At 35.6% G+C, this 13,839-nt stretch overlaps 2 protein-coding genes across 2 annotated transcripts; one reads left to right on the plus strand and one right to left on the minus strand.

The window, feature by feature from the left end:
- Window positions 1–3,536: 3,536 nt before the first annotated feature.
- On the plus strand, window positions 3,537–7,491 carry LOC118665471 (olfactory receptor 5T2-like). Its single transcript, XM_036326919.1, has 2 exons — window positions 3,537–4,441; window positions 7,467–7,491. Exons 1-2 carry the CDS (start codon window positions 3,537–3,539, stop codon window positions 7,489–7,491), a joined length of 930 nt encoding a protein of 309 aa, XP_036182812.1.
- Window positions 7,492–8,888: 1,397 nt separating this feature from the next.
- LOC118663980 (olfactory receptor 8H1-like) lies at window positions 8,889–9,836 on the minus strand. The gene has a single exon (XM_036323888.1). The coding sequence runs from the start codon at window positions 9,834–9,836 to the stop codon at window positions 8,889–8,891; it is 948 nt and encodes a 315-aa protein (XP_036179781.1).
- Between the last annotated feature and the right edge of the window lie 4,003 nt (window positions 9,837–13,839).

Genomic DNA, 13,839 nt, shown 5'->3' on the forward strand with positions numbered 1-13,839 from the left:
ATATAAATCAACATATAGTACATTATTCCAGAACCACTTACTTTTTTGTTATTGAGTAAATCATCATTGTTGCTATTTTAATCCAGAAGGTAATTGGGGCATATTCCCCTTAGAGTTCCTCCTGTGGGTTTTATCAAAGTTGAATAAATTGATATAAGCAGGCTAAATGAAAATATTCATAATGTAACTAAACATGCATTTGCTGTTGTACAGGTAAGGGGCATTTTCAGATGATTTGCAGAATATTTTAATAGGTAAGATCTAAAATATCAGGTCAAATGTATGTTATAAAATCTCCAGTACTAACCCCTTTAATTATTGCCTATTGCTTAGGTGAATTCATCAGTTTGCAATTATGCAGCCTGTCTAAGAATTGAAAGACAATAATTCCTAGAATAAAACAAATCATTGTAAATATTGAATTTATGTTTCAAGGTGAAATGAGAAAGCTCAAAATAGAGATATGCTTTCTTTTTCCCTGATGGAAGCAGACAGACCAGCATACAGTAAACCAAACAGGAAATTTATTCATAGAGGATAAGAAAACATTTGACCTATTCAATTACCTGTGGGCTATTTTCATATAATGAGGAAAACAATAACCCTTTTAGGTTTATTTTGCTAGCTATGGAATGTAGAAGCCACTTCAGATTATTGCTTATTTCAAAATGTTCCACTAGTCTTAACAGCTTTAAAAAATCAAATACAAAGTCATGTTTTATTTATTTCTGTGGGATGGTGAGGGGGGAAGTCAGTTGCAGAATGAGTCATGGCACAGTAAGAGGCAGTGAAAAGTGCCTGCACATGAGGGAAATCTTGGCTCGGGCACTTAGTCACTGTGAGAGTTGCTGACAGGTGAAATACAGTAATGTGGCAAAAGTTCATTTCTACAGCTCAGTAAGGGTTATAAAAGTGTTATTTCTCTCCTCCTTTGCAAATTCAGTGTTTGCTGCCCGCAATTAAAGTTATATTTTTGGAAGTGGGTTCACATTAATTATAAAAGTCAATTCTCTATTACTAAATTCTTTACAATACATAGTCATTTTAGCTTTATAACTCTGAGTCTTTTCAATATATTCTGATAAATTTTAGTCATACTCATCTAAATGAAATGATGGTTTTAAGAGAAATGTAACTAAAATGTTTAACATAGTAATTTTTCATTATCTTATTTACTCAAAGCAAAATTAAGCCCACTGCTATGTGACTAATGGGATTGTATTGATTTCTATGTTTGTTTTTTTAAATAACAGGTTATACCACTCATAAAGCTTCTTTATTTTGCAATCCAGACACATAAAAAGTGCACAGAGGTAAAACGAGAATCATAATATAATTCATTGGATTTAATCTGATAGGAAAATGTTTAAGTGCATATTAATTATTACAAAAATAAGTATTTCACATATTGCTTAAGAAAGATATCTAGTGTAAGGCACCCCACTATGTCTTTTAATTACATAGTTATAACTTAGTGTTGCAGTCCAATATGTGCTAATTTTTAAAAAATAAACACATGTAATGTCAAAAGTTCACTTATGTGGGCATCCTAAATTTATAACAAAATTTGACATATTTAAAATAAGTTGCTTTAAATATTTATTGTTTTTATATTTAATTAATCTGCCTAGCTGTGCATTATTGTGTCTGCTTTCTCATTTAAGTTTACTGCTCTTTGAAAGAAGAGTAAATTTTGGAGGACAAACCTAACATCACATTTGACTTAATTATGGAGCTGAGTACACGCTTTCACATTCTAAATATTATGTAATTTTCCTCGTACCAGGTGTATCATTGAACTGATGGCAAGAACTGTATTGGGGTTGAGCTTTTTCTTGTGATTCCTAATTGCAATAAAACACAGATTGATTTCATCACATTTATCAAAGTTTATTCTGTTATTTCTATCATTTTTGTCTTGACCTCATCTACATAAATTCCTTCCTCTAAACCTCCCTTTCATTAATTGTCATGTCATCATTTCCCATGCCATTTAAAAAATGGTATATATATATATATATATATATATATATATATATATATATATATATTATATATAGGGTTTCTCCCATCTATTTGTTAAGATTTTTTTAAATGAAATGATATATGTATTTAAAAGCATTCTATTATGCTAGAGAAGCTAAAAAATGCAGAGTTAATTAGAATAGGTGGTTCAAGTGTCCTAATTTGTTTTGTTGTAACTTTTATTTCCAATACATAGGATTCAACCAAAATTCTGCCTTTCTGGACATGTTGTTTGAGTTGTTCTTGTTTTATCTGCCTTTAGTCTTCCCAATAATTTTATGAAAATGTTTGCTCCTGATAGTGACAATTCTTCTAGGTAATCCTGACTTTGTCCTTCCCATAAGATTGTTCATATGTACTTTATTCTCTATTTCAAATCCAAATGGTTCTCACACTGATGAAATCATGTTAAAGTACTGAAACTGGAGCTTGACTTGCATTATGAATTAAAATAATGTACAAATTATTATTTGCAGCAGATTATGTGTCCTAAGACCGACTCAAATTTTCTATGGGTGGATATATAAAAAATTAAATAAATGACTATGATAACTAACTTGAATAAAATCTATCTTTCCAATTAGTGTTATATTATTGGCTAATAATAAAACTTTGAGTTCAGGTTCAGATAGTACTTTGACTCTTAATTTAAATAACCATGCCACTATGCAAGAAATATTCTTTCTATTACTTCTAACTGATTTTTTACTGTTTATTTACTCTTAATTATGAAGTTTATGTATAGGTGCAATTATTATTTCTTCTATAGTCACCACATAATTTTGAGAGAGTAGAAAATTATATATTATTAGAAACTTAGATTTCCAAAAATGATACAAATGACCAAATATTTGCCCCAAAGGGCAATCTAATGCAGAACATTTAAATAACAAATTTAATGGAACATAAATTATCATAAAATTTTATATAAAATCCTAATCTGTGTTCTTTAAAAATATCTTGATTAGCTTTTTTCAATAACCTAATGGAGTTGGAACACTTTTAGAGATTAACTCATAAAAAATTATAATTCATTAGGCTTTTAGTCCATCAAACAAACCTAATTTAACACATTCTATAAAGTTATTTTAAAGATATACTTTTATTAATATATTTTCTGTTCAATATTTATTTTGTTTTGAGATAAAAATTGTCTTATGTAAGAAAATGGTATTTAGCAGCTTATTTGTGTTTAATGTGACTTAATAGAAAAACAACTAATAGAATACAGTGGTAAATTAACCATTTCACTTTATGTTTTTGTAAATAACATGAGTGGAGCCTGTGAGTTAAAATCAAAATTTTCCATTTGATTCTGTAGTGAGTGGCATCAACCTTTGACCCATGGTCATGTTCCTGGCTCCTGAATTGCAGCTGAGAAATTATTCATTGAAAAGAAATATATATGAAGACATAATTCACTTTAACTTAGTCACAATATTGCTTCTTTTGGTCAGAGCAATATAAATCATTGTATTAATATCTTCAAGTGTGTTTCAAATGGTTTCAATATGAAGAATGTTACTGAAGTTACTATGTTTGTACTGAAAGGCTTCACAGACAAGTTTGAACTACAGATCCTCTTATTCTTCCTGTTTCTAGCAATTTACCTGTTTACTCTGATGGGAAATCTAGGGCTTCTTGCATTGGTCATTGGGCATTCCTGGCTCCACAACCCCATGTACTATTTTCTGAGTGTGTTATCATCTGTGGATGCCTGTTTTTCCTCTGTAATTACACCAAATATGTTAGTAGATTTCCTGTCAAAGAATAAAGTCATTTCATTCCTTGGATGTGCCACACAGATGTTTCTCGCTGTTACTTTTGGGACCACAGAATGCTTCCTCTTGGCTGCAATGGCATATGACCGCTATGTAGCAATCTGTGACCCTCTCCTGTATTCAGTCAGCATGTCACCCAGAGTCTATGTGTCACTCATCATTGCTTCCTATGTTGGTGGCATTTTGCATGCTTCTATACACACAGTGGCCACCTTTAGCCTATCCTTCTGTGCATCCAATGAAATTAGACATGTCTTTTGTGACATCCCTCCTCTCCTTGCCATTTCTTGTTCTGACACACACACAAACCAGCTTCTACTCTTCTACTTTGTGGGCTCTATTGAGATAGTCACCATCCTGATTGTCCTGGTCTCCTATGGTTTTATTCTGTTGGCCATTCTGAGGATGCATTCTGCTGAAGGGAGGAGAAAAGTCTTCTCTACATGTGGCTCTCACCTTACTGGAGTGACTGTTTTTCATCGGACAGTCCTCTTCATGTATGTGAGACTGAGTTCCAGCTACACTTTGGACCATGACATGATAGTGTCAATTTGTTATACCAACGTGATTCCCATGCTGAATCCCATCATCTACAGTTTGAGAAACAAAGATGTGAAAGAGGCAATGAAAAGAGTGTTTGGGAAAAATGGGTGTTTGAATAAAATATATTTTTTCCTAAACATTAAAAGTTAAGATGATGTTTGTTGTCTCCATTTTAAAAAGTTATAATAAAAATGTTTTGTTTTAGTAGCATACCTACTATGTTCATGTTTAGCTCTGTTTCCAACCAGCCTCATTGTCATTGTAAATACATGTGTCTTTCTTTTTTTTCCTTTTTCCTTTATTGATTAAGGTGTTACATATGTGTCCTTATGCGTCTTTCAAAAATAATTTTTAAGTGGCAATTGTCCTTCCTTCTTCCCTTCCTTTCTTCTTTCTATTCTATTTATTATTATTATTATTAATTATTATTATTATTATATTTTTATTTTGTAAAAACCCTTTCCATTACAACCAAAATAATCTCCTTAGAAGACAGAGTACTAAGAATACTTCTCTAAAGGATCTATTGAGACACTTTTCGAAAGAGGACATACAGAAGGCTCAGAGACATATGAAAACATGCTAAAAGTCATTAATCATCCAAGAGATGCAAATAAAAACAACAATGAGATACCATCTCACACCTGTCAGAATGGCTATCATCAACAAATCAACAATTAACAAGTGCTGGGAGAATGTGGAGAAAAAGGAACCCTTCTGCACTGCTGGTGGGAATGCTGACTGGTACAGCCACTGTAGAAGACAGGATGGAGTTTCCTCAAAAAGTTAAAAATGGAACTCCCATTTGACCCAGTAATCCCACTTCTAGGAATATATCCCAAGAAATCAGAATCTCCAATCAGAAAGGAAATATGCACCCTTCTGTTCATAGCAGCACAATTTACAGTAGCTAAGATTTGGAATCAGCCTAAGTGCCCATCAGCAGATGAGTGAATTAAAAAACTGTGGTACACGTATGTGATACCTTAATCAATAAAGAAAAAAAAAATTAAAAAACAACAACTGTGGTACATCTACACAATGGAATACTATGCCGCTATAAAAAAAAGAAGGAATTTTTACCATTTGCAACAGCATGGATGGAACTGGAGAGCATTATGCTAAGCAAAATAAGCCAATCAGAGAAAGATAAATATCACATGATCTCACTCATATATGAGATATAATTATCAATGTAATTTGATGAATAAGAATAGATCCAGAGACAAATGGTAGGAGCGGGGGATGGGGGGCAGTTAGAGAGCAACCAAAGGACTTGTATGCATGCATATTAGCATAACCAATGGACACAGACATTGGGGCGGTGGGGGCTTGGCCAGGTGGGAATGGCTGGTGAGGGGGGTCAATTGGGTGAAAAGGAGACATGTAAATCTTTAGACAATAAAAAAATACAATAAATAAATAAATAATTTTTAAAAGAATACTTCTCCAAAGTGGGATTGTTAAGATTAAATAACACCTCAACAGTGCAAACGCAGAGCATCTCTTATTACAATATATTCCACCAAAAACTTTTTCTGCATTTCTTTTCTCCTGTTTTGATTTCTCTCTCCACTGTGATTCTCTCAATTCCTTCCTTTAAATGTCTATTCTTAGTAATTTACTACATTATGATTTTTCCAGTCCTTTCTTTCTTTAAAGTTTATTTTATTTATTAATTTCAGTTTACATTCTATATTATTCTGTTCAGTTTCATAAATACAGCAACGTGTTTAGAAAATCATGTACTTTACAGAGTGGTCCCCAACTGCTTTAAGTACCCACCTAGCCCCATACTTATTTCTCTTGATATTATTGATCATATTTCTTATGCTATAATCTACATCTCTGTGACTATTCTGTAACTAACAATTTGTACTACTTAATACTTTCACCTTTTTTGAAGAGCTCCCAAGCCCCTCCCCTTTGACAACTGTCAGTCTGTTGTCCTATAAGTCTGTTTCTAGCACAATTCTTTCTTGAATTTTAGCAGCTCTTTTTATGAAATATCATTTTTTACACATGTTCTTGCTTTTATTTTCTATGTCATGTTCAATACATCATAGACATTATTAATTAGTTTGTATGTACCTGTGTTTCCTTATGGTGTATTTTCCCAATATATTTTTATTATCAATAAATATTTATAACACATTTCTCATTTGTTTACATAGTATTTTTAAATAGGTGGGACTTCTTTGGAACCCTTTTCTCTCCCTTATACTTAAATGAAATAAATACATACACTTGGCAGGATACTGTTGCTTTTTTGTTTTTTATTTTTATTTTTTTTAATTCTTTGGGGAAGGTTAGGGTTTCAATGTATATTTCTGGATCTATACCTAGAGATTTTCAATCTCCGCTGTTAACATAACTTTTGTTGTCGGTGTTGTTTTTGTTGTTGTTCTTTGTATGTTTCGAGAGCATTCTTTAATCACATGCATGAGTGTGCAGCACACACACTGAAATGGGTTCTAGCCAGCAGTCTTGTGCTTCCACAATATTCCAAGGAAAAGAAATATGACAACAGAAGGAAACAAGGGTTTACACAAAAGTTAAATAAGACCAAAAATATAAATATTAAGATAAATGTAATAAATATTGGATTTTTTTAATTTTAATTGGCTTAAAAAAATGAATCACCAACATAAAACTATGCTGATATATTGGAGGTTTAAAACATACAAAGAAGTAGATTTTTATGACAAAATTAGCACAAAGTTTGGGTGAGAAGAAGTTGGTCTTTACTCCTCTAAGTTTCTTATATTAAAAGTCATGCTGTATATTATTTTTAGTTGACAATGATACATTAAACATGTATATTATCATTCCCATGGTCACCACTAAACAGAAAAAAAAAACCAAACACGTTACCAATATCAGCATTAAAAAAGAAAAAGAAAAACACTTGGTCCCTACAAACATTATAATAAAAATAATAGAATATTATAAACACCTCTTTGACAATAATTTTGATAATGAAAAGAAATATGCAATTGCTTAAAGACGCTCACATCAGAAGAAATGGGTGACATAAATAATCCTTAATCTATTAAATAAATTAACATATTCCTTAAAAGCCATGCAGGAAGTCTCTCACCACTGTATGCATAAAAGTTTGAGGATTGTTTTTCTAATGTGAAAATGTCACTTCAGTCTCAGAAGACAATGTGCAGAGTGCTGGGTGAACCCTCTTCACCCATGCAGAATAAGAAAACATCTGGGAGATAACAGATCAAGGCGAAAAGAAAACTAGTTTCCATGGTGACCTCATGAAGAAGAGCCATGGACAAACCCGAGTCAGCTAAATTCTGCAAGGTTATAACCAAGGATATGTTTTCCTTTGTGGAGCCACTCTGTTCCTGAATCTCTTGGCAATACCAGGATAGCCTGTCCTCTTACTAATGCAGACTCTCTTCCTGGCATCATTGCATCATGGAATTGTCTTTTGTCTGCCAGGATTATTCTTCCTGTAAATAAGATTATACCCGTGCGTTTGAGGAGATTGAACAAATACTGCCAAAATCACATTGTCTTCTATCAGCAGTTCTGAGAATGTTTCCCAGCAACATACACCTTTCAAAGGTTCCCGGTATTTGACTTCTGCCTTCCTTAATATAATAATTAATTCTGTTTTTCACCACTCTTACAACAGAGCGATGATGAAGAATGTGACCTCTAGACAGTCTGGGTTCAAAAGGAGCTTGTTCTTTAACTAGTGGAGTGACCACAAACCAGTTATTTCATCCCTTGTGCTTCAGTTTCATCCTCTGTAAGATTTGGCTTTCAGATACATTTATTGAGGCATTGTTCCAAGTGCTGGGCATAACACATTGAACAAAGTCAAAAAGGCCTGTGCTCGTTGAGCTTATGGGATAGTTGGGGGTGGGAAGCAGAGCAGAAGCAAAAGGCACACGCTACAGATGTAAAATGTTAGATGGAGATAACTGTTATGGAAAACAAATGAAACATGAAAGAGGGATAGGAGCAACCAGGACAATTTTAAATAAGATGATACAGAACGTTCTTATTCAGAAGAGATTGGGGATATAGTGCAGGGATCTATAAAAAGGGAGTTCCAGGATAAAGAGGAGAGAATGCTTGGTTCTATAGCCAGTGCTCATAATTATTCTAATACATTTCTTCTCTTTTTAATAAATAAAATGATTTCTGAAACTGTGATCAGTGTGCCATCTGGATCTCTTTTTCATAATAACGTTCTTTGTCATTGGGGTATGCATGGTAATTTGTATGCTGGATGGAATTCAAAAGATCACATCTATAATTTCTCATTTTACTCATCAGTTCTCCTTAAACACACATATATATTTGGACCATGGATTTAACACACATTCTATAGTTTACAATTACAATGTGGATTTGAAAAGACACATTGCGGAAAATAGCCGATATTTGATTGAGTAAAGGATGGCTCCACAGAAATACAAAAAAATGAAAGGACTTGATGGTTTTTGAAAAGACCAAAGAAATGCCCAACAGGAAAGAGAGAACAGAAAGGTTAGCAGTTTAACATCACTGTTATTTTAATAGCCTGAAGACCTCTGTCTTCTGCATGACTCTAATGAGAGCATTTTTCACTTCTTTATTCCTCAGACTATAAATGAGTGGATTCAGCATGGGGATCACAATAGCATAAAATACAGAAGCCACTTGGTCCTTTCCCAAGGCATAGGACTCACGAGGTTTTAAATAAGTAAAAATCATAGTGCCATAAAAGATGGTGACTCCCAGGAAATGGGAGGCACGTGTATTGAAGGCTTTTTGCTTTCCTGAAGTGGAAGTAATTTTCAGGACAGTGGATAGAATGGCCAGATAAGACACACATATTGTGATAACAGATACCATTAGGGTGAAGCCAGCAAAAATGAATATTATGATTTCAATGTCTTGAGTGTCAGTAGAGGACAGGGCTAGAATTGGGGAAGTGTCACAGAAAAAGTGATGGATTACATTGGAATCACAGAAACGCAGCCTGCTCATGCAAAGTGCATTGATAATGGAATTAATAAAGCCAAGAAAATAGGACCCAAAGGTCAGGGAGCAGCAGAGTCCTTTGGACATAAGGACTGGGTAGAGTAGAGGATTGCAGATAGCTACATAGCGATCATAGGCCATTGAGGAGAGAAGAAAACATTCAGTGGAACCCAAAAAGGTAAAAAAGTACATCTGGGCGAAGCAGCTTATGTATGAAATGTACTTGGTGGAAGTCAGTAAGTTCTCTAAGGTTTTAGGAGTGATGACATTGGAGTAAATGAGGTCAAGAAATGACAGGTGGCTGAGGAAAAAATACATGGTGGTGTGAAGCTGGAGATCCAGGCGGATTATCATTATCATCCCTGCATTTCCCAGCACACTAGTCAGGTATATCAGGAGAAATAGTATAAACAGGACCAGCTGGGTCTCCTCAGAGTCTGTCAGTCCCATAAGGATGAAGTGAGACACATTTGTGCTATTCCTTCCATCCATTGTGTTCAACTGCTTCAAACTGTTGAGAAATTAAGTGTGATATTTGGTAGGAATGAGTTCAAAAAGTTATTTATATTAGTTTAATATTTCTAACAATTGATGATAATGAGTGGTTTATAGAATATGATGGAAAAATTGAGTTCAATTGCCAAATATAGAAATAAGCATAAAATATCCCTTGGGCTTAATATAGTAATAAAAAACAACAACATATTGCATAAAAAGAATGAGCTTTACACTTTTTTAAATGCTTCTCTTGATTGGTATATCTACTCCATGTGAAAATATTAAATAATAGGTGCGACTATTACCCATATTTTTTAAATAAAAAAGGGCACAAACAGTTTAAGTCACTTGTTTAGAGATATTAAATGTTGGCTCTGTTATTGCACTAACATAGATAAACTCCAGAGAACATGCTTGTTATACTATACTAGAGGTCCGGTGCACAAAAATTTGTGCACTTGGGGGGGGGGTCCCTCAGCCCGGCCTGTGCCCTCTCGCAGTCTGGGACCCCTCAGGAGATAACGACCTGCTGGCTTAGGCCTGCTCCCGGGTGGCAGAGGGCAGGCCCAATCCCTAGGTGCAGCCCCTGGTCAGGCTCAGAGCAGGGCCGATTGGGGAGTTGGGACACCGCCCCATCATGCACAGAGCAGGGCAGACTGGGAGGTTGTGATGCCACCCTCAGTCACGCTCAGGGTAGGGCCAATTGGGGGGTTGGGGCACCGCCCCCTGTCACACTCAAGGCAGGGTCGATGAGGAGGTTGCGGCGCCACCCTCTGTCACGCACGGAGCAGGGCCAATCAGGGGGTTGGGGTGCTGCCCCCATCACACACAGAGCAGAGCCCATTAGGGGGTTGGGGCACCACCCTCTATCACCCACAGAGTGGGGCCGATCAGGGGGTTGGGGTGCCGCCACTCTCACACTCAGGGCAGGGCCGATGGGGAGGTTATGGCTCTACCCCATCACACACAGAGCAGGGCCCGTGGGGGGGGGGGGCGTTGGGGAGAGCCCCCCTATCAAGCACAGAGCAGGGCTGCTCAGGGGGTTGGGGCCCCGCCCCCTGTCACGCTGATCCCAGTGCTGGGAGGCATATTACCCTTTTACTACATAGGGTAGAGGCCTGGTGCATGGGTGGGGCCGGCTGGTTTGCCCTGAAGGGTGTCCTGGATCAGGGTGGGGGTCCCCACTGGGGTGCCTGGCCAGTCTGGGTGAGGGGCTGAGGGCTGTTTTCCGGCTGGGGGTGACTGAACTCCCAACCGCTCCTTTTTTTCTTTTTTCTTTTTTATACTGGGCCAGCTTTACCTTGAGGCTTGGCTCCAGCTCTTAGGCCTCCAGGCTGAAAGTAGGTTTCTGGCCTTTGCTTACAATGTTGCGAATCTGCTGGCTGAAGTCCGGCGGTATTTGTTACAATGTTTCTTAAACTGCCGGCTCAGAGGCCTGCAGCCGCAGGCGGGGAAAGTTGGTTTCCTCCGTCACTGAGGCAAGCAAGCCTCATGTTAGTTTCAAGCTGCCTGGCTGCCGGCCGCCATCTTGGCTGACAGTTAATTTGCATATCTGGCTGATTAGCCAATGAAAAGGGTAGCAGTCGTACGCCAATTACCATGTTTCTCTTTTATTAATGTAGATTACTATTTCTAATTTGACCAAACCTGAGGGAAAATGCTAAATGTGTCATAAACAATGGTAGAAAAACAATTTCAATGCATCACTTACTGTCCTTTTGTTTTGAGAATTATTTATTATTAACCACAAACAAATTTCAAATTTAGCAGACTACAATTATACACCATATATTAGTATTAATTTTCAAAAGATATGTTTTACTAAGTTGACCATTCAAAATCAGATCTTCCAAAAATTATATTTCTAAAACATACACCTTGCCTATAAACCATAAATCCATCAACTCTATACTTCTGGTTACAAAACCTGGCATTACCGTGGGTAGGTCTAAGTGTATATGTATGCATACTTTTCTGAAAGTGCTCCCATTTTATCTGTTCCTTACCAAAACTCTCTAATTTTTAGAGTAATACTTACCAAAGTTGGTGGAAAAAACATAAAAACCTTCCTCCAATATTATCTGTCTAGAAATTTGTCAACTCAAAGTTTTTTCACAAATAAAATATGAAAACCATTTGAGTCAAAATTTTCTGTAATGTATTATTTTCTTTGAGATAACTTCTTTGTAAATTTTTGTGCATTTATTGTTTTATTCCGAGGTATAAAAAAAAAATCAGCTCTTGGGAATGGAAAATTTGCTGGGAAATTATGTCTAAAAGGGATATCAAGGAGCTGCTGTGAACATAAGTGGAACAAACTATGTCTAGTCTCTCTTCCAAGGCACCTCATATACTGGGGATAGAGGGTAATGCAACATTGGGCCATCCCTGGAGATCAGGTTCCAAGCGAGCTTGCTTGGCATGCTTCCAAGGAAAAAACACGCTGGGACTAATTGCAGTTATGTTATGTTCTGAGGAAATAGTTGCCTTTTTCCCTTGATGGCCCACAATGAGAAGCTTGGTTTGGTCTTCTTTTGTTATCCCCTAAATTTTTAACTGGGTTGGTGGAGAAACCATTTCTAGAGACATACTTAATTACTCTCTGATTGAAACCATGCACGATGGAATAATTCATTTTTCACCGGGAAATATTTTTATGTTTAAAAGTGTGATTCTATCATAGAAATAAATTCCTTTGGGAAAAAAATTGGAATGCAACAGAAATCACAGAACGAATTGAGGACATCAATAATATTATGACACTTTGATGAATTTCTCTTATTTTCTTACCTTCATTCATGCTTATTTGTGCATTTATAGATTTGCATACTTATTACCCTATATATTTAGCATCCAATCCTCATTTTATAAGCAAAATTTCATAACACACAGTGACCAATGTTACATTAGTCTTTGATAAATATTTTAAGGCAGCACAAGAAAACATGGTGTAGGCTTCCTATTCAGGTTTGACAATCACCTAATTCATCTATGTAGCAATATTTCTGCAATTCATTTTACTATTTTGGTGTACTCTGTGTATAAACATGTCAAGTATTTTCTTAAATAGGAATAAAAAATTAAAATACTAAAAGAGGTATAATATTTTATTGAAAATTGTCCAGGATGAAGAAGCAAAAAAATAATAATCTGAAAAGGGATAGAGTGAGAATAAGATTAAAGCGTTCCTAGGAATCATCTAACTCATGATAATGAAATCAATTTATATGGATTTAAAAGTAACTCTTTCAACCCTAGCTGGTTTGGCTCAGTGGAATAGAGTGTCGACCTGGGGACTAAAGGGTTCCAGGTTCTATTCTGATCACATGCCAGGGTTGTGGGCTCAATCCCCAGTAGGGGGTATGCAGGAGGCTGCCCATCAATGATTCTCTCTCCTCATTGATGTTTTTATTCTCTCTCCCACTTCCCTCCTCTCTGAAATCAATAAAAATGTATTTTAAAAGTTAAAGTAAAAGAAAAAGAAAAATCTATTTTAAAACAAGTAACACTTTTAGGAAAGTTCATTTATACTCTAGAATTTCATAAGATAATTTGTTGGCATGGATAAAGGAGCTACCTTTGCCTGTGTTATATTATTGATGAACTTTTGGAAGGGCAATCTTTGTATTCACAGTGCAGCCAAGAGAGACATATCTGAAAATTTAAAAACCAGCATGAAACTACTTGACAGAAGGTAACCTGAGGACTTAAGGCAAAGGAGAGTGATCACAAGGAGTGATTTTTAATGTTAATGCCACCTCAATAGGCATTGTAATTACAAATTAACAGGAGCATGCTTTTCTTGCTAAATGTTTTCCCAATACTAGAGCCGCTAAGTTACTTATGACTGCAGGGCTATTCTTGCATCATTTATTGTCAGGAAGAAGAGGAGACATTTTTTTGGTTGATTTTTCTTTGTTAAATGGCATTTAAATATATAAAATAAATATCAAAAATATAAGTCTTTGTTTTACTATGGTTGCAAATACCAGAGTTA

The sequence above is a fragment of the Myotis myotis genome, unplaced genomic scaffold, assembly GCF_014108235.1.
Source record: "Myotis myotis isolate mMyoMyo1 unplaced genomic scaffold, mMyoMyo1.p scaffold_m19_p_10, whole genome shotgun sequence".
Taxonomy (NCBI): Eukaryota; Metazoa; Chordata; class Mammalia; order Chiroptera; family Vespertilionidae; genus Myotis; species Myotis myotis.

What these genes read in the sequence shown, in the direction of transcription:
- LOC118665471 (XM_036326919.1), top strand. Translation starts at nt 3,537, where the DNA reads ATGAAGAATGTTACTGAAGTTACTATGTTTGTACTGAAAGGCTTCACA. An exon ending in AAAGAGGCAATGAAAAGAGT is followed by an intron (nt 4,442 to 7,466) that starts GTTTGGGAAAAA and finishes TATGCATAAAAG; the next exon opens with TTTGAGGATTGTTTTTCTAA.
- LOC118663980 (XM_036323888.1), bottom strand. Translation starts at nt 9,836, where the DNA reads ATGGATGGAAGGAATAGCACAAATGTGTCTCACTTCATCCTTATGGGA.